Source organism: Eptesicus fuscus, chromosome 19, assembly GCF_027574615.1.
Source record: "Eptesicus fuscus isolate TK198812 chromosome 19, DD_ASM_mEF_20220401, whole genome shotgun sequence".
Classification (NCBI taxonomy): Eukaryota; Metazoa; Chordata; class Mammalia; order Chiroptera; family Vespertilionidae; genus Eptesicus; species Eptesicus fuscus.
The window spans coordinates 52250026-52271084 of NC_072491.1; the positions used below are offsets into that span (position 1 = coordinate 52250026).

A 21059-nucleotide genomic window follows, 5' to 3' on the forward strand; every position below is an offset into this window, starting at 1 on the left:
AAATCTGTCCAAATGACAGAGAAGGGTTAATGTAATAGCCTAATATATAAAGACATTCTATAAATCAATATGAATAGACTAGCAGAAAAGTAGACCAGGGGCTGAAAAAGGATTTTACCAAGGAACTAAAGATCACCAATAACATATAAATGTTCAATGAATAGACGAACGTTCAAACTCACTAGTAATAAACATGGAAATTAAAACCAGTGGTGCAACAATATTTTTATGATAGCCTCCGTTTTTCTGTGGCTTTTTATTACTCCCCAGACCTCAGTAACTTAGCACAAGAAAATTGATTTCTCATTCGTGTGACCAGTTTGTCACAGGCTGGAGCGTGCTGGTGCACACAGTCCCTTAGGGCTCTCGCCTGAGGAAGCTGCTCCCTGGGGACCCGGTGCCCTTCTCCGCCAACGAAGTAAGAGAAGAGGGAAGAGAGCCCACGTCATGTTTTCTCCGCCGGGGCCCAGAAGCAACACATGATGCTCCTGACAGTTTCCTCGATGGAACCAGTCATACGCCTTTCCAATTCTAGTATTGCTCTCCGCCAGCCTCTCAAAGGGTTACGGAGAAAGGAAGAAAACCTGTGTTGATCAAGACATGTCTTGTTAGAAGAGCAGTGTGAGAAAAGCAAGAGATACATGAAGCTGCATGCCATGCTGGGAATCTTGCAAAATATACAGCTGGAGAGAAAGGCTGGTAAGAAATACCGCCGGAGGTAGGGAGCAGCCAGCTGATGAAGAGTGCACTCGGAAGAGAATGGGGACCACTGGTGATTTTTAAGCAGAAGAGTGCTGTGATCCAGTGTGCATTTGGAAAACTTACCCTGGCTGCTGTAAACAGCAATCAAGGCAAATAACTGTGGCCTGAGACATCAAGGAAAGCACTATTGCAGGCAATAATAAAATAGAAATTACAAAACAGGAAAGTCTGGCCTGGTCTGTGTGCTCAGTGGTTAGAGCACCGGCCTGCATACCAAAAGGTCCCGGGTTTCATTCCAGGCCAAGGGCACATACCTGGGTTGCAGTTTGATCCCCCGCCCCAGGTGGGACACATGTGGGAGGGAACCAATCGATGTGTCTCTCTCACATCGATATTTCTCTCTCTCCTTCCCACTTTCTTAAAATCAATGGATAAAATATCCTTAGGAGAGGATTAACAAAAACAAAACAAACAAAACAAAAAAGACCATATGATAAATTTCTTCTCTGCTCTCAGTCTTTGTTATAATGCTCTGGATAAATTAGAGTGGAAAACTGTTTAGTTTATGAAAAGAAAGCTGAATTTGTGAAAACTTTTAGAAGAGCTTATGTAGAGTATAAGCACTATGAAGAGGTACTATTTTAAGCAGAGATTGCAAATCAAGTGTTCTAAAGAACTGAGCCAACATTTAAAAATTGGGAAGGTCCGGTAAATACACACATTTCAGCCTCCCCTGCAAGATCAGAAAACCAGGCCCTGCACACCTTGCCTTCTGGAGCCCTTCAGACAAGGCCAGCACTCCGGCCGGCCACTGCGCTCCCCAGCGGGCTGCTGCCCTCACCTTACATTTCCTACCTGGCCCCTACAGCCTGTTGAACTTGTGACCTTATCAGAATTTATCAATAATCAATTTTTAGAGAATTTCATATTTCTATTGTTTCTACACTGCTTTTTCACTGTTTTTGAAAATCAAACCCATAATTAAAACACAAAAATTTATTAAATAATATACTAAATGCTCTGCACCCTGGTTTATGAAGGGTTTCCAAAACACTTTAAAAAAATTATTTATTGTTGAAAGTATTACATATGTCGCCCTTTTCCCCCATTGACCTCTCCCAGCCATCCCAGACCCCCTGTCCCAAGACTTCACTTCCCTATTATCTGTGTCCATTGGTTATGCTGATATACATACAAGTTCATTGGTTGATCTCTTCCCACACGCCCACCCTCCCCTGCCTTCCCTCTGAGGTTGGACGGTCTGTTCCATGCTTCTATGTCCCTGGATCTACTTTTGTTCATCAGTTTATGTTGTTCGTTATACTCCACAAATGAGTGAGATCATGTGATACTTATCTTTCTCTGACTGGCTTATTTTGCTTGGCATAATGCTCTCCAGGTCTATCCATGCTGTTGAAAAGAGTAAGAGTTCTTTCTTTTTTAAAGCTGCATAGTATTCCATTGCGTAGATGTACCACAGGTTTTTAATCCACTCATCTGCTGATGGGCACTTGGGCTATTTCCAGATCTTAGCTACTGTAAATTGTGCTGCTATGAATATAGGGGTGTATATATTCTTTCTGATTGGTGTTTCTGATTTCTTAGGATATATTCCTAGAAGTGGGATCACTGGGTCAAATAGGAGATCCATTTTTAGTTTTTTGAGGAAACCCCATACTGTTTTCCACAGTGGCTGCACCAGTCTGCATTCCCACCAGCAGTGCACGAGGGTTCCTTTTTCTCCACATCCTCACCAGCACTTGTCGTTTGTTGATTTGTTGATGGTAGCCATTCTGACAGGTGTGAGGTTGTACCTCATTGTTGTTTTGATTTGCATCTCTCAGATGATTAGAGACTTTGAGCCTTTTTTCATATGTCTCTTGGCCTTCGGTATGTCCACTTTGGAGAAGTGTCTATTTAGGTCCTTTGCCCATTTTTTAATTGGATTGTTTATCTTCCTTTTGTTAATTTGTATGAGTTCCTTATAAATTTTGGAGATAAATACTTTATCAGATGTATCATTGGCCAATATGTTCCCATGCAGTGACTCTTTTCATTTTGTTGATGGTTTATTTTGCAGTGCAGAAGCTTTTTATTTTGATGTAGTCCCATTTGTTTATTTCCTCCTTAGTTTCCATTGTCTTAGGAGATGTATTGGTAAAATTATTGCTACAAAAGATATCTGAGATTTTGCTGCCTATGGTTTCTTCTAAGAATTTTATGGTTTCATATCTTACATTTAAGTCTTTTATTCATTTTATTTCATTTTTGTGTATGGTGTAAGTTGGTGATGTAGTTTCATTTTTTTGCATGTATCTGTCCAATTTCCCCAACACCATTTATTGAAGAGACTGTTTGACTCCATTGTATGCTTTTGCCTCCTTTGTAAATATTAATTGAGCATAATGGCTTGGGTTGATTTCTGGGTTCTCTGTTCTGTTCCATTGATCTATATGCCTGTTTTGATTACAGTGGCTTTGTAGAATAACTTGATATCTGGTATTGTGATCCCTCCAACTTGTTCTTTCTCAAGATTGCTGCAGTTATCCAGGGTCTTTTTTTTTTTACTCCATATAAATTTTTGGAGAGTTTTTTCTAGGTCTGTGAAATATGCAATTGGTATTTTAATAGGGATTGCATTTTGAATTTATAGATTGCTTTGAGTAGTATGGACATTTTAATGATTCTACCAATCCATGAACATGGTAATTCTTCCATTTGTTTACACCTTTTTTCAATGTCCTGTAGTTTTCTGAGTATAGGTCTTTTACTTCCTTGGTTAAGTTTAATTCCTAGGTTTTTTAATTTTTTTTGTTGCAATGGTAAATGGGATTTCTTTTTAGTTTCCCTCTCTGAGTTCAGTATTGGTGTATAAAAATGCCATAGATTTCTGGGTGTTAATTTTGTATACTGCTATGTTGCCAGATTTATTTATTAAATCTAGTTGTTTTTTGATGGAGTCTTTAGGGTTTTCTATGTACAATATCATGTCATCTGCAAATAATGATAGTTTTACTTCCTCTTTTCCAATTTGGATGTCTTTTATTTCTTCTTCTTGTCTGATCACTATGGCTAGCACTTCCAGTACTATGTCAAACAGGATTGGTGAAAGTAGGCATCCCTGTCTTGTTCCTGTTCTTAAGGAAAATGGTTTTAGTTTTTGCCCATTGAGTATGATGTTGGCTTTAGGTATGTCATATGAGGCTTTTATTATGTTGAGGTATACTAGTAAGAATGATAGCATGAATATAAAACAAGTGTACAAAATAAGGTATTCACTTTGAAGGGAAAAATAAACATTAGGAAATAAAATCTCCAGAATTAAAACATACATAATACCTCGTATTGGTAATTAAGATGTGTAACATTATATAGGTACTGATATTATTCAATGTGTCTATTAATATAAACTGTAATATTAGAGAAGAGTTTCTTCTTGTGATTACCCTCACCCTATCAGCATTACTAAAATACAATGAAATATAAGTGGCATGTCATACTTTGAAAGCATTTAATATGCACAGAACAATATGAAGGAGTTTAACCCAATTAATGTCAAATCAATGCAAATATCTTTTCCTCAATGACTGTAGCATAAATTTATCAAATTATTACCCATCCTATTAAGATAAAACATTTTTAAAATTCATCATTCCAAAATACAAATAAACCTCAAAACCAACAGCAAAACCAAACCTTCCATGGTTTATAAAATGTATTTTGTGGACTCCGTTTATGAAATATTACCCTCCATCTGACAAGACACATGCTACTTAAAAAATTCTATTTACAATGCTGCCTAGAAACCATTATTAGTCATCCTAAATATTGCTATAACCATGTCATTCCCATAAACCAAATGTTGCAAATAAAAACAACTGATTCTGGAATAATTTTTAGATCCAGTTTCATCAATTTTAGATAGTTTGTTTTTTGGAAGGAATAGGAGGAAGATAAAGTAATAAAGCAGATCTTACAACTAAAATTATATTTCAATTTAATAAAGTGTGTGTAAGTGTAAATGTTTAAATAAGAAATGTTTGACCTAAGGGGCTATTTTATATTAAACTCCAATTCTCTTTCCCTTCACCTTGCTATTTCCTTATATCTATTTCTTAGTTATAGAATATACACTAATACATGTATTTGGTTGATTTTAAATCAATCTTTAATATCAACCAAATAAGACCATTTTTTAAAAATAAGGTCTTGTTTCATTTTTATAGTGTTTTTCTATCCAAATTACATGAGGTTTGATGGCACAAGATTGTCCTCATAGGAGTTGTCCCTTATAGTACATTTTTAACACAGCCAAATATTCTTTTGAAATCAGATACGCATGATGAAATCATAATAGTGAATTTTGTTGTTCAATGTGTCTAAATGGTGAAGTCTGTCTCTAACTATAATTTCTGAAGATTGAGGTACCCCAGTTAATACAAATCCTAGTTACCAGCTGATGATTAAACATACCAGCATGACTGTGTGCATCTACCTATGTTGCGTGTAAGGGATGGTACTGGCTATACGTTTCCCAGGAGCTTGTGATGTCCGGTGGCTGTGGGAAACAGTGAGAATAGAGCCACAACCAGTCTCATCAGGAGACTGTGACAGTCTAATAGTGTACCACGTGCGACAGCAGAGGTGGCCATCCATCCACGCAACAAACTTCTGTCAAACACCTAAGCAAGATAGCCGCTGTACTGGGCTCAAAGATCCCATAAATACAGAGAAGTCTGTGCCTTCAAGGTCCTCACATTTAGGGAGAAAATCATCACAACAATTACATGATGGCTGAGAAGCCCTCAATAAAAGAAGAATCTAGTCCACACAAGTGACCTTAGATAGGAACATCCCTCAGGAAATAAAACCTGGGCTTACTCTGAAGAACAGAGTGGACAAGGGCACTCCAGGCTGAAAGGACAGCAGGGCAGAGGTAGGCTAGCCTGAAGGTCTGAATGGTTTGGGTTCAAGATGCTGGGTGGGGCATCTACGTAATTGGATGGCAGGAGGATGGGGCTAAATGATGGAAACTTAGTGTTTCATGCAGAGGGTGCGTAGACACTTTTCTTAAGGAAACAGAAAGCCGTTGAAAAACTTTAAGCAGAGAGTAAATAATCAATTTTTAAAAATATATATATTTTATTGATTTTTTACAGAGAGGAAGGGAGAGGGATAGAGAGCCAGAAACATCGATGAGAGAGAAACATCAACCAGCTGCCTCCTGCACACCCCCCACCGGGGATGTGCCCGCAACCAACGTACATGCCCTTGACCGGAATCGAACCTGGGACCTTTCAGTCCGCAGACCGAGGCTCCATCCACTGAGCCAAACCGGTTTCAGCTAAATAATCAATTTTTTCAAAAACGTCTTTTAAGGAGACTGTGTAGTTGAGAAGAGAGAGAAAGAACACCTAAAGATAGTAGCAATGGTAGACAGACAACACTTAGTATCAAGCGAATGGTATCAATAGAATTTAGTGATTAATTTTGTCATTCCTGGGTTTCTAGCTTGGGGGACAAAATGTACAACTAAAGTATATCTTCTGAAAGGGCATAGGATGGGAAGAATAAGGTAGAAAATAAGCATGCATTTGTACATGATAAGTTTGAGATACCTTTGAGAAGCTCAGGTAGAGATGCACCATAGCTTGTTGGAAGACAGGGCTAGAATTTAGGGCTGTGGAGGATGAGGCTGGAAGTATAAAATGTGGGCAATGAGCGAAGCCAGTGGTGAAGACCATCTGAGTGGATGAGGTGACGCAGGAAGGGAGTGCAGCAGAGAGATGTTACAACAGCCGGCAGAGGAAGGCTGTCCAGAGCACTAGAAGGAAGATTTCAGGAGAACGATGTCAGTGGAAATGTAGGAGAGGGGGAAGTCCAAGAAAGAGTGAGAGGTGTCCTGAGATGTCCAGGACGCTGGGTGGTGGAATGCTCCCGAAGTATTTCTACAAGACTGCACCACACCAAGCGGCCATCAGGTGAGAACTTGTGAGGAAAATTACGGGCCATTTGTACATAATGCAGCAATATCAAAAATTACAAAAGGTCACTGTTCTTGAATGGGGAAAATATTTACCAACTGGGGCAATGAGAAAAGGCTCCAAGAGGAAAGAGGTAGACGTTTCCACCCAGCACTTCTGCAGTAGGCTTATCTGTGTAGCTGGATTTTTAAAAATAATATTGGAGCCCCACCAGTGTGGCTCAGTGGTTGAACATTGACCTACGAACCAGGAGGTCACAGTTCGAATCCCAGTCAGTGCACATGCCTGGATTGCAGTTGTGGGCTTGATCCCCAGTAGGGGGTGTGCAGAGGCAGCGGATCTATGATTCTCTCTCATCATTGATGTTTCTATCTCTCTTCCTCTCCCTTCTTTTCTGAAATCAATAAAAAAAATAACAAATAAAAATATAACATGTATTTGGTTGATTTTAAACCAATCTTTAATATCAACCAAATAAGACCATTTTTAAAAATAAAGTCTTGTTTCATTTTTATAGTGTTTTTCTATCCAAATTACATGAGGTTTGTAGCACAAGATTGTCCTCATAGGAGTTGTCCCTTATAGTACATTTTTAAAACAGCCAAATATTCTTTCAAAATCAGATACGCATGATGAAATCATAATAGTGAATTTTGTTGTTCAATGTGTCTAAATGGTGAAGTCTGTCTCTATCTATAATTTCTGAAGGTTGAGGTACCCCAGTTAATACAAATCCTAGTTACCAGCTGATGATTAAACAATGGAATACATCATGTATTAAATTGATAAAATAACCAAAATAGAAAAGATACACTTTAAGTGGCTCTGGAATACAACATTTTGGTGTTTTATACATCCTTGAGGGGGCATTCAGGGAACAGGAGAACTATAATGATGGCTTAAATTTCTTGGAAGTGATGTCATTTAATATACTAATTGTATTGAAATTTTGCAGCTACTTTGTGTCTACTGGTAAAAAATAAATAATTCAGCTAATGATCTCAGGAGTCAGTCAATATTTTCAGTGAAACAGAAAAGTGATACCATTCTAAATTTAAAAATTAACTGAGTAAACCTAAACTATTAAAATGTAATTAGAAAGATCAACACAAAGTCACAAATTCTCCAGCTGTCACCATGAAAATGGCCTAGAAACAATGGGTACTTCTAGTGCCCAGGATGCCATCTCTAATACAAAAATCTACTAAAAGAAACCAGAGATCCAATGTAATGAATGCTTTGGGGTCAATTTTGGAAATTTGAATATCTGGTTATTTGGTAAGAATTTATTGAAATATAAAGGTAGAGATAGATGACTGAAAACAAAGCATACTGCAGAACAATAAATATAGTGTGGTCTCATTTTGGTTAAAGATATATATTTACAGTATATTAATTGTCACAAGTGCAATGGTTAGATGGTGTTTTAATTTTTAAAAATTTGCTCGTCTCCATTTGTTACATGCTTATACTTTACATGATCTGCTTTGATTATTTTGAAAGGCAATTTAAGAAGCAGCAGCATCAACTAGTTCACTGATGATGGCCATGGTAGACAGCAGCAAGGTGTTGTGGGGTGAAGAATAGCTAGGTGTGGACACTGAAAGTGTAAACTACTCAGAATGAGGCAGGCCAAGGAGAAAGCAAAGAGAAAGGAGAGTGACTAAAAGCAGACGTCCCTGTATCCAGGCTGGCTTTCCACTTTCCAGAAGATGCTTCTTAGACATCCATGTGACTCATTCAGTCACCTCATTTCCGTCTTGGTTCAAATGTCACCTTCCCACTGAAGCACATTCAAAATCCCAAAACTCTTTCACACCCCATCACTTTCCTTTACATCCACAAATCCCCTACCCTGACCCTAACTTTTTTCCATAGACCTCAGAAATGTCTACTTTTTATAGAATTTTTATTTTATATTATTTGTTGCCTCCACTAGAATGTAAACTCAGTTGAGCAAACATTATTTGTTGTGTACACTGGCATATCCCAATGTACACATAGTGTGCACTTAGTGTGACTTGATAACTATAAGCAAAATTAAAAGAAGGGTTATTTAGGGTTGGGAGAGACTTGAACACATTTATGTACCGAACTTGACTATTACCAGGAAGCAAAATTAATGAACTTCAGGATGGCAGAAGCAATCCTTATAAGATGCCCTTTGTATCTTCGAGTGTATAGAGTACACATTCAGTAGTAAGCAGGTGAAAGCTGTCAGAAGGCCCTATAGGCCAATGAAAGAGTGAACTTATTCCCGTGTGTGTCCTTGCTATTTGGCCTTTATTTCTAGTAATAGAAAAGGCATCACCAGAACAAACAGCTACAAGAAGTTTTGTTGGGTGTTTTGCTCTTTCAGGGTGAAAAATCTCATTGCCTTGGCAACAGTACGTTTCAGAAACACACACTGAGCCGGTACTTACTATCATGGGAAAGCAAACGTCCAGCTCCTTTCATTTACTGATATGGTGTGTTGAACTCATTTCACCCCCACAATGGAAAACTATCAGTAGGAACTGCCAAAGAGGTCTACTGGCAAAATCAGGTTCGCCACGAGGCTCATTTATTTCCTTTTACAGTTTAATACTCAAGGAAGATGTAGTCAGAGGTAAAAAAGAAGGAATTGTATTAAATCAAATTCAAGTCAATGAAACAAATCTTTATTAAAGGCATCAAAAGACCTAGAAAAAACTAAAGTCATAAAGAAAAGAGTAGTCTAAATCCAGATGAGCACAAAGCAACTGCAGAAAAGTATGAATATGATCTTTTCTGGATCTCCTAGCACTTTTCTAGATTCAACCTCCTGAGGTTTCTCTTTCCTTTCAATAGTGATCCTTGTAAGCCCTAAAAGCCCTCACTTTTGCTGTTTTGTTTTGATAGTTTTTGTTTTATTTAAATCTGGCTATTGATCGAAAGTGCCTGAAAAAACCTCTGGTCTCAGAGCTTTTATAATTACTCAAAGTGTGTGTATGCATTTTCTGGGACTCTATATCTACACTAATAAAAAGAGAAACATGCAAATTAACCATCATTCCGCTATGCCCACCAGCCAATCAGGAGGGAATATGCAAATTAGAAGGAGAAGATGGCGGCTGTCCAGCTGCTCCAGGTATGGAGTGGCCAGGCGGGGCAGGACGCCTGCTATGAGAGGGAGAGTGGGGGGGGGGGGCAGGGGGAACGAAGGGATCTACAGGAGCGGCACTCGCCACAGTGAAGATGAAGACTGCAGACTCCCGAGTCTGCAGCGAAGACGAAGATGGCAGACTCCGGCCGGAGCAAAGGTCTGGGTCCTGGGTGCCAGAGGAAAACCGGTGCTGGAAGCCAAGGGTAGGAAGGCCTATTGCATGAATCTCTTCGTGCAACAGGCCTCTAGTATATACATATTTGTGTATATATTTCTTTGTATTTGGTAAGCAACTATGATTTCATATTTTAAAATAAAAAGTTATGAAGTGGGTTATTTTGAAATTAGAATCAAAGGAGCCTAATTTTTAAAACCTGAAAGTTCAGAGGTATCAGAAAATGGAAATAATACAGAATCTCACTCTGAAGGAGGGAAATGATAAGAAATAGAAAATATTACATTTCACTGGTCAAAACAATGTCTTACCTAGGACCAGTGACATTAAACTAGTGGCCACAAGAATTTTTAAAACATGTAATACCTGACTATTTAGTCAAGGGCACTGCCCTCTTTTCTCTTCGATTGGCAAATTTAAAAAATGACAACAGCCAACACAATAACAGTTATCAATGTGAAAGAATCAAAATCATACCCACTATTTTGGACAGATCAGCAAAAAATATACTTTTCAGTGTGCCACAGAATTTTCGTGATTAGTTTATGTGTGCCAGGAGATGAAAAAGAAAACATGATTAGAAAACTTGTTAGTTACACATTAGGGAAAATTGCCAACATAGTAAAAGAAACAAGGAAATCGAAGTATCTAGCTGCCATTTCACAGGGCATGCCGCTTACAAAACATTTTGCTTCATTCCATTGTTTGAAGAAATCATCGATACACCAAAGTTGATATCTCAATGTTTAAATCTCTTGAAAACTTCCATTTTTTTGGTCTTCTCATTGAGGTGTATTTGTCACTGCCACTAACATTTTAACATTTTAGGCAAGCACATTAATGGTAGTTTCAGGCTTGTAGGATGCGGGTTAATTGACACAGGATTGGCACAGAGCAATGACTGATACCCTAGGAGCTCAGGGAAGTACAAAATCCTTTTAGAAAACTGCTTGTTGACTTCGTTACTGTGACAATACACTTAATCATCCCATGTCATAATACGAGTTAATGAATGCTCTGGGCCTCCAACCACAGTCCAAGGCAGTGGTCGGCAAACTCATTAGTCAACAGAGCCAAATATCAACAGTACAACGACTGAAATTTCTTTTGAGAGCCAAAACCCTACTTCTGCGCATGGGCCACAAAGTTTCAATCGCACAGATATTTTGTGGAAGAGCCACACTCAAGGGGCCAAAGAGACGCACGTGGCTCGCGAGCCGCAGTTTGCCGACCACTGGTCCAAGGCAATGACAACATGTGGGACAAACCTGGCTGCCTGGAGGAGAGGCTGATTTGGTTAATTACCTAACATAGTAACGAAAATATTTTAAATATTTTAGTAGGTCACACCGCCGTCCATATTAGAAAAGGTTTAAACCTGTTCAGTAGGAGAATTTTGACACGCTCCCCAGACCCTTAGGCATACCCAGGTAAAGCAGTAGTTGGTATTATTATAACATTCCTGGATGTTATCACAGGTTTGCCCCAAGAACCGGTTCTCTTTGAAAACAAGTCAAGACCTGTTTTCTGATTCCTCCCTTTTCCACGAGTCACACTTGGGGAGGCTCTGTATCTGGAATGGGATTTTGTTGACTTCAGAGAACTCCAGGTTGCATAAGACACTGCCATTGTTCTCCAAGAGCTTATAACAACAACAGAACATGTCCACATAGTAAGTGGATGGTATTAAGGGAATCTGTCCAGGCATTTGAAGGCAATAAAGGGCAATATTTTTATTTTTTATTTTTTTTACTTTCTTCAAACAATTTGCATGAAGAAAACTGTCACAGGCATAATCGTCTCTAACTAGACACCTATAAAGGCAGTGGTTAAAAGCCTCCAAAATTTAATATATAAAAGATGTTTCTGAAGGCAAACCACATATCCATTGGTGTACAAAAGGATTGGTTAATGCAAACTACATAGCACTGCCGCGGAGGTGGGGGAGGCTCCTGCCACCGCTGCTGCGCTCGCCAGCGTTGAGCCCAGCTTCTAGCTGAGCGGCGCTCCGCCTGTGGGAGCGCACTGACCACCAGGGGACAGCTCCTGCGTTAAGCATCTGCCCCCTGGTGGTCATTGCGCGTCATAGCTACCAGTTGTCCCGCGGTTCAGTTGATTTGCATATTAGCCTTTTACTATATAGGATATTAATATACTATTTTGACATGTAATTTTTTGCAGTAATGTCATTGCTGCATGAATCTTTCTTCTCATTAATTTCCTTTCAATGTGCACAAATCGTGCACCAGCCCACTAGTTAATACATAAATATGCTCTAGTACTCTCAGACATGAAAAAGGAGACCTCCATTATGCTGTGCATGCCTTTGAAACCATTACCACCCCCTTTTATCTTCAACAGACGTCTTTAAAGAGTTGTCTCTCACTTTATTTGCATCTTCGGTTACACCTCACAACCTGGAATATTGCTCCTGTCTACACTTCTCTTCTCAAACTGTTCTCATAGGACCATAGACAATCTCCCCTCCACCATAGTCAGCAGGCACACTTTCCAGTCTCGGTCTTTTTCCATCTCTTTGTAGCATTTGGAAATACTGACTACTTCCTCTCATTTGAAACCCTATCCTCCCTTGCTTTCTGGGACACCAACTTCTGCCTCTCCCACTTCGCTACCCACGGTTTGTCACTTTGTTGGTGGGCACACTTTGCTCCATCGACCTTTAGTGTGCATGCCTCACGGTTCCTCCCAGCATCAGCTCTCTGTCTCTTCCCTCTTCTTAGTTGCAGGCTAGGTCATTTCATTCACTTCTATGTCTCAAACAACCATCAGTATGCTGACATGCACATTTCTAGCAGGGTTCCCGATATTTTGATGTGGCCATTTTGATTCAGCCTTCAAAGGAATCCTTTTTACTTTCACTCTTACAATGTTTGAAACTGACATTCTCCTCCTATCCCTGGGCTTCCTCCTATTAAATGAGGCATGTTTTATTGTTGAACTCTAATCAACTACCCAGAAATAGTTTATAAAATGCTTAAACAGTTATAGTTTCTTTAAAAAAAAACAACAAGGGAATTCTCAAATCCCTTTATAAAGCTAAGAGAATCTGACAAAAATAGTCCAAACTCAGTTAAATATAATATAAGAAACAAACATATACCAATTATTAATATAATTGCAAAATTCTGTGTTAAATATTAGCAACCTGAATTTAGTATTATGATAAATTTGTGTTCTATTTAGAAATGCAACAAGGAAAGAACACAACCATGTAAACATGCTCAGTGGTCATTTGATAAAATTTAAAATTCATCCTCATGGTCAGGCTTGAAAACAAATAAATCTGATTTAAATGCAAGGTTATTCATTATGGCCATTTTCCCACTAACCAAATACTAGTAAATGAAGCCTTTCTGGACCCTAGTTTCACTAAGTTTTCAAGTGAGTCTGTCTAGATAGCCTTAAGTCCCTGATTTGAAGTACATCTTGTCCTTTCCTTCTTATAACATTCTTTTATCTTTGAAATTACACTTCTAACTTCTGATCTCCTCACCAGACTGAAGCCACCTTGAAGATATGCATTGTTATCTACAATGTGTAGCTTAACATGTGTATGTATGCACATAGTTACAGAACTTGCGGGACCCAGTGCAAAGTGAAAATGAGAGAGCCCTTGTCCAAAAATAATTAAGAATTTCAAGACAGCAGAGCATTGAAACAAGCAGGGAGCCCTTCTAAGCACCACATGGGCCTCTATGCCACTACATAGAACACATGCCCATAAAAACGTTGTGTGTGTGTGTGTGTGTGTGTGTGTGTGTGTGTGTGTGTGTGTGTGTTTGAATATGTTAAATAGTTTGCCTGGAAAATTAAGTCATAGAAACTTCAGAAAATATCCATAGACAGAACAACAGCTAGCATTCAGATCTCAGACTATCAAGAACAGTCAGAGGTGGGTAAAAATAGTTCAGATAATTAATTAAGAAAATATTTTCAGGTTGCCAATAATTGACTATTTTGATTGAAGACTGTAGAACATTTAAAAAGACATTGATTAACCTTCAACAACTATCTTAATTGACTTTCATATCTTATTTAAATTTTTTTCTATTACATTGTACTAATCATTCTGAGAATGTTGTCTTCCTTCTTAGTATTTATGTTATAATAATTCATTAACTTGGCGTACTGTTGGGGCTATGAGAAAACGGAATAGCAATCATTTCTCTAATCACAAAACATCAGCATATAAAATTTCACAAGACATTTTATCCTTGTCTTATGAAAAAATAATGTTCAGTTTATCAAAATATCAACTATTCATTTAAGATGTCCTTTTGGAATTTTTTACAAATGGTATTAATTCTCTAATAGATGGGGAATTGAAGGAAAGGTAAGAAAAAACAGATCAGCGATCTTGGGTTTCTTGGTTCCATCCTTTCCTACTTCTACACAAGAACCCAGTTTTATCAATTAATACATAGAGGCCCGATGCACGAAATTCGTGCAAGGGGCTCAACCCCCGCTTGCTGTGGCTTTGTTTGGTCTAATTAGCATATTACCCTTTTATTATTATAGATAGACTCTAGCACCTCTCATGCACAATAACTTGATGTGGTGAGAATGTGCCCACTCTCATGCAACAACAAAAATCCCAAATCCTTTATGAATATGTTCGAAGACAGTGAGGAATTTACATCTCTCCTGTAGCTCTGAATAATTTCACCTCATGCTTCCCCAAAGTTCACTAATGACAAGCCCTTATTTTTCCGGGTTTTGTGGTGATTGTGCAAAAAAAAAAAAAAAAAAAGGAAGATGGATTTCCTCCTGAGGAAGTTATTGATAGATGATCTTTTATTTGTCCCTGAAAAGTAAAACAAAAAAAAGTGCAGGCTGATGCAATTTCTGTGCCTCAATGCCACTGTCAGGGATTTTAAGTAAATAAATAACCATCATAGTGTGCTTTGACACAGAATTCCCATTTAGGATTCGGTCTCCACTGCGCACCTCGCTCTAGGTTCCAGTCACATGGCAACACTCAGCTTTGCCCGCCCATTCCCTCTCCTGTTCTCATTGGCCTCCTCCTGCCAATCTGCCCTCACATCCTTTCTCTTTCACCCATGTTCTCATTCACATTTTTTCACTCCATGCTTCTCTCTCACTCTGTCCCTGGGCAGTGCTGTCTGAACGCTCTGAATGCTAGATGCTGTTCCCAGGGGGAGGGAGCTTGGCTGGGAGAGGGGAGAAACAGGCCAGTGTGGCTGGAGCCATGGTCAGAGGGGGCAGCAAAGCTCAGGTCACCTTAGGCCTGGGACAACGCAAAGGGCCAGAGGACAGTCCCAGAGGGTGGCGAGTGTAAATCAGGTACCCTGCCGCTGTGAGGGGAGGGACCATCCTGGACCGCAGGGTGTTGAGGGTGTGCCCATGGGCAATCCTGGAGCACACAGGCTGGATTCAGACTTGTTCCAGAAGCAGAGCTGACTGGACTTGCCTCTGGATTGGATGTCGGACGTGACACTAAAAGGAATGAGGGATCCAAGTTTCAGGCTTGAACAACTCTTCTCACGCTCTTTCATTGTTGCTCTCTCTCCCTCTGCTCTTTTGCAGCACACCTTACAGACTGGAATGCTCCTGGCCCCAGGGGAACTCCTGCTCAGAACTCACAGCCTCCTGAGGTCCGCACGCCAGGGCAGGCACGCCCATGGGACGCATGGCCCTATCACCCTCCTGGCATCAGTTTCTAAGTTCTTTCTAAGAACTTCTAACACCGAGGTCCACTCCCACCCTCCGGAGCCGGAATGGGGCAGGCCTGTGTCCAAGTTCTGTTACCAACTAGCAAAGTGAGCTCTGCCAAGTTACTCAAATGCCCACATCTGTGAGGGGCAGGTGAGAACACCGCCTCATAGGAAATGCTGCCTGAGACCACATGTGCCTCATACTGGTACAGAGCCAGTGACGGACACGTAACAGCCGTTATTGTCAGAGTTATTATAACCATTACACTACCCACCTTCACTTAAGCAGAGATTCTGCAAAATATCAGAAACCAAACTAAAGCAGAACATACAGACCTAACTAGTTCAGGCCTGGGGGTGGGGGAAGAACTCCTCAGTAACAAACGGTCCAAAGGGAAAAAGTGTTTTCTTAGCCAACTCAGCTAAACGTGAAAGTCGCGGTTATTTAACTATGATAGACTCCACTTCCTCCGCCTAATGTGGGCTCTGATTTCCACGTCCACAAAGATACCGCTTCCCAGCCTGGGTGGACCCACGGGATTGTTTTCCGTGAGGTATCCCCTGGGCAGGTGCATGCACAAAGACAGCGGAAAGGGGCTGCTGAGAGGGATTCCAGGGACCGAGGGCAGGACCCTCTCAATCCTCCTCAGTTCCTTTTTTTCATGAACGTGGCATACTGTTGTCTTTTCTGCACAATTCCTTGGGGCTCTGAGTAAACGGAACAGCAATCATTTCTCTAATCACCAAACATCAGCATATAAATTTCACAAGACGTTGGCATTGTCCACACCCACGTCAGGAGCTCCAACGCCCTCTCCGCGGCTTCAGCTCGCACGGGCCCAGCTGTCGCCCTACACCTGTGTCGCTTCCGTGGACACGGCGGCAACCTATGCTTTGCGCTCCCAGCGGCCTCGATCGCAGTGGCCTGACTCTGCCAAGGCGGTTAGAGGTCATCTGCAAAGTGTCTCCCCTGGAACCGCTCTGCGCCCGAAGGCCCCCTCGGTCCTCCTGCGGCGCCCTCCTCTGGCCGTGGTCCAGGTGCACAGGACGCGCCAGGGGAGGACGCAGGTGCCCCGGGGAGGGGGGCGCTGGAGGCGCCGGGTGAGGAACCCAAAGCTCGAACCTGCAGACCCAGCGCGAAGTAGAAACTGAAAGTACACTGCGGCGAATCCTACGGAAGTTCTAGGAAAGGCAGAGCCCAGAGCAGCCGTGGCGTGTGCCGCGCCCCCTGGGATGGATGAAGCAGCGGGCGCGGCGTGGGACAGAGGAACCAGCCGCAGAGACGGCCACCCGGTCCGACTCCCGGCACCGCCGCGCACCCCGGGGTCCTGGCAGTGACCATGGCCTGCGAGAGCCCGCTCGAGCTGCAGCTGCGGTCATCATGACCACGCCGCCTCCCGCAGACCATGTTCCATGGTAAGCGCTCCGCTCCCGCGCACAAGTTCGCGCGCCCAGCACGCACGCTGGGGGCTTGGGGCGCGCTGCCGGGCCCCGCGCCCAGGCGCGTCCGGGAACAGCTGGGCCTTGCACTTTGGACCTGCCGGGAGCACTGGCTCGCCCACAGGCAGCGGCAGCCGCGCCGGCGTCCCTGGCCCAAAGCCACGGGCACCTGGGGCAGCCGCGCTCGGCTGGCGGCGAGAGCCGTCCCGGACCCGGCGCAGCCTCCGCGCCGTCCAGCGGGGAAGCCGGCCGCGGGTCTCTGAGGGAGCTGGGGCTACGTCGGTCCCAGGTCAGTCCCCAGCCACGCTGCCCTCGGGCCCTTCGCCCAGCTACCCTGCCCGCGCTCGGGGCGCGCCCGACGGCTACTCACGGCGCCGGCGTCGGGGAGCGCTGAGCTCCTGCGGCTCCCAGCTCCCGGGAGAAGTGAAAGCGCGGTTCCCACGGGGCGCGCTTTTAAACCCTGGGGGACAGGTCTCTGGAAAGCCCCGTTTTCCTCCCTCGTCGAGGCTGGGAGTTTCCGACTGGGGCTGTACCTTGCGCCTTTTGCCGGGAACCAAGTCCTCCTGCCGCCCCCGGGAGCGGCCAGTTTTGGGTTTCTATTTCTTGCTATTTGGGGGCTCCTTGGTAGCGACAGGATTAAATCGGCATAATTCTAAATTATAGACTCTTGCTGAGATCGAATCTATTTTATTTGTGCCAAATGCGGACTTCCAATGGACCAGGGCAGAGGGGGTGAGCCGGGCTCCGTTGACAGTCCTGCGGCCAGTGTAAAGAACCCCAAAGTTTACTGGAAGGAGAAATGGGGCAGAGATGAGGGGGAAGTGGGTCTGCCGAGGGAAACTGGAATCCTTTCTCCAGCGAAAGGAGCCGGGTGGGGGAGGGTGCGGACACAGGGAGCAGCTGGCTGGTCCGTTCGATGCCCGGTTTGTGCACTTTCCTGGCTCCACCAAGGGATCAAAGGAGCTCTTTCTCCTCTCATAGGAATTAAAGAATCAAGAACTGACATAGCCCAGAATTCCCAGATCAGTAACAAAGTAAAGGGCAGGGGTCACAGTGTAGAAGACAATTGTGGAGGAGATTTATGATGGGCGTCCTCCGGAAGTTCGTGGAGAAATAGAAGTTAGGTTATACACTGCCCTGTACCGCCCTGGCCGGCTGGCTCAGTTGTTGGAGCATCGTCCAGAGCATCGAAGGGTCGGGGTGCGATTCCGGTTGAGGGCACGTACACAGGTTGTGGGTTTGATATTTGGTCAAGGTGTGTTCAGGAGGCAACCAATGCCTCTCTTTCAAATCAATTTTTTTTAAAAGAACTATTTAAGTTTTTTGTGTTTTTTTTTTAATTTAGGTCTATCCCTGTTTTCCTTACACTGCCCATGGGTCTCCTGCAGTTTCTCTGTCTGGATCCCTCCTGGTTCTATCTACTCCTTGCATCACCTGTGACCTGAAGTGAAAGCTAAAACAAGAAAAGGAAGCCAGGGTGTCCATCATAACAAGGAGCCTTTATTTCCCGAAACGTGTCTATAAGGCTCATGTACCATAAATTATCAGCAAGCAATGCTAGAACTCTAAACTTTGAATAATGACTATAAGTGGCTTTCTGCATATTTTTTCAATAGATTTCACTAGAAGCTTAAGAATAGGGTTACTCTTTATCCTTTTTCTTTGCTACTTCTTTGGGGAGTTGAAGTTATTGAGGACCTATTATGTGGTCCTCAGCTGTGCTATCTGAGGACCAAAAAAAAAAAAAAAAAGGAATAGTAAGAAAAACAGCAACCTGAGAACGATTAGAAAGCCTGAACAAGCACCACATCAATGTTGAAACGTCCTAAACAAACATGGAAAAGGCTGTTTTGTAGGACTAACTTAGATGTCTTATTCACATGTGAGATTTTTTTTTTCCTGGTTTCACCTCTGACACATACCCTGGCGTACTAACAGCATGTAGGCAGTGTCTTCTTCCTGAGATGAGAGGATGATGCGGGGTCCAGAGGATGGCCAGGAAGTACCTCAGTGAGTCCATGAGAGCAAGGCGGGGTGGTGCACATTCCCCTTGACTACACAACAGTTTTTCTAGGAAGCAGGGTAGCTTGGTGGCTAAAAGCTGAGTTTCTAGACTCTTCAACCTGACACACCTGGCATTGAATCTTGCTTCTTACCAGACACATTATATATATGTGGGGCAAAAAAGTTTCTTTGGGCTCCAGATTCTTCATCTGCAAAAATATTAATAATTGGCATATTAGTATATAATACTTGCCTCGTGAAATGGTTGTGAAATATGATATGCAATGTCATAGGTTGACTTCAGAAATGTCTAAGTATTTATCATGGGGTTTGTGGATAGAATTTACATTCCAGTCTGAATATACTTGTAGCAGTTATTAGATTTCTTTATGTGAGCATCATCAGATTCGTTTTTGTAACCTTAAAAGCTGGTTTCCATACAACATATGTCTGTTTCCCACTCTTCATTAACATTTCCTTTATTCACCCATTTGCTTGTGCCAATTGACCAGATTACTAGTTAAGTCTTATACACTCATGTCTTCCAGTCCAACCGGAATGTCTTTTGACCATTTTTTTTTCTCAAATTCCCAGTGAAAGCAAGTCTATGCAATGTCTATAATGGACAGTCAATTAACACTTATTGGTCTTCAAGGCTGATGAAAAATTGAGTTGGATGGATTTTGGAAACTAATTTATTTATGTTCACTTTGACCCCATAACTTAAGTAGCTGAGGATTGAATGTATTATTTGGCTTACATTAAAAACCATCAAGAATTTTTTAGACAGCCATCATTTTGGTTTAACCAGATTCCCCACTGAAAACAAATTCTCTAGTTTCAATCCCTTCAGGAGATCTAAAGAAAATTCCACAAGCCCCAGCTCGCCTTGCATTATTCCTTATGGTTTATCTTTTCTGTAACCTAATGAAAATGGCAAGGTTGGGGGAAGTGTGGGTGTATCTATGTATATTCTGAAACAAAACAAAATAAGAGTTCTTTTCCTACTGGGACAATGTTAAAAGCAAGCCCAAACTAGGCAACATTCGTGTTACTGTCTCCATGGTGTGGAGAAAAGAGTTCAACTACAGACCAAAGTGCAAGTCATGAAGAGCTGTAGGTCCAAAGCCTGGGCTGCATTTGCAGCCTTATCCAGGAGGCGATTTCAAATCTAAAGAGTTACTGGATTTCGATGGCCAGGTAGATTATGAGAATTTCGGGTGCTTGAGAATTGGAAGGGACATGGAGGGACCATTTAGTCTAAAGTTTTCATTTTACAAATCAGGGGAGTGACGTTTAAAAGATATTCTGTCATTCATTCAGTCAACAACTTAACATCACACCAAGAAAAAGCCCCATCTCCACTCTGTAAACCCTCGGCGCTCTGCTTTGTCCTAGTCTGTCTGGGGCTAACTTACTTAACAACAATGGCAACAAAAGACACTCTTTACTGACAAGTCAAATTATGTTTTAGAATTTGAAATTAGTTGTGATACACAAAAGAAGACTGAATTTTCCACCAAGATGTCATTCGAAAGCATTGATGAGATGCCTTTCAATGAATATATAGGCTGATGGGAATTTGGAAGCGGACACCCCATATAGAATATATGATCTATATAGAATATAAAACAACCTCCTTTGAAATATCATTGATGTATAGTGGTAAAAATGCCTCTTTTCATGCTGGTACTTAATACTTTATTGTATTTATCTCCCTTAAAGGTCATTTCAAGTTATGTGCTCTATAACCTTTCCTTTATCATCTACTCCTCCCAGCGTGCACCACGTGGGCATCTGTAAGGTGATACAGAAAAGGTTATCTCTCTACTGTGCACGTAAGTCTGATTACAAAGTTAGGACCTGGTCAATCATTAGTTGATCGTACTTAAGAATCTTCAGGATGAAGGAACAGAAGTAGAAGAAGGCTGCAG

The 21059-nt window shown here is 41.8% G+C and overlaps 1 protein-coding gene and 1 long non-coding RNA gene across 6 annotated transcripts in view; one reads left to right on the forward strand and one right to left on the reverse strand.

The window, feature by feature from the left end:
* Positions 1–216: 216 nt before the first annotated feature.
* On the reverse strand, positions 217–17539 carry LOC129147190 (uncharacterized). Of its 3 annotated transcripts, none has more exons than XR_008554517.1 (4): positions 17492–17539; positions 15315–15463; positions 6321–6526; positions 217–584 (listed from the first exon to the last, which is right to left on the reverse strand). It is a non-coding gene; the product is annotated as an uncharacterized LOC129147190 (long non-coding RNA). The 3 variants fall into 3 exon arrangements; XR_008554516.1 differs by lacking the exon at positions 217–584 and adding an exon at positions 5864–6116; XR_008554518.1 differs by lacking the exons at positions 217–584; positions 6321–6526 and adding an exon at positions 14779–14810.
* The window catches only part of IL7 (interleukin 7), a 51198-nt gene continuing 46674 nt past the window's right edge, over positions 16536–21059 (forward strand). The window contains exon 1 of one of the 3 annotated variants that reach the window (XM_028142058.2): positions 16536–17097. In XM_028142058.2, the coding sequence (XP_027997859.1) occupies positions 17088–17097 (10 nt within the window). In that variant the 5' untranslated portion in view covers positions 16536–17087. The remainder of the gene's footprint in view (positions 17098–21059) is intronic. The other 2 variants (XM_028142059.2, XM_028142060.2) reach the window with 2 other exon arrangements.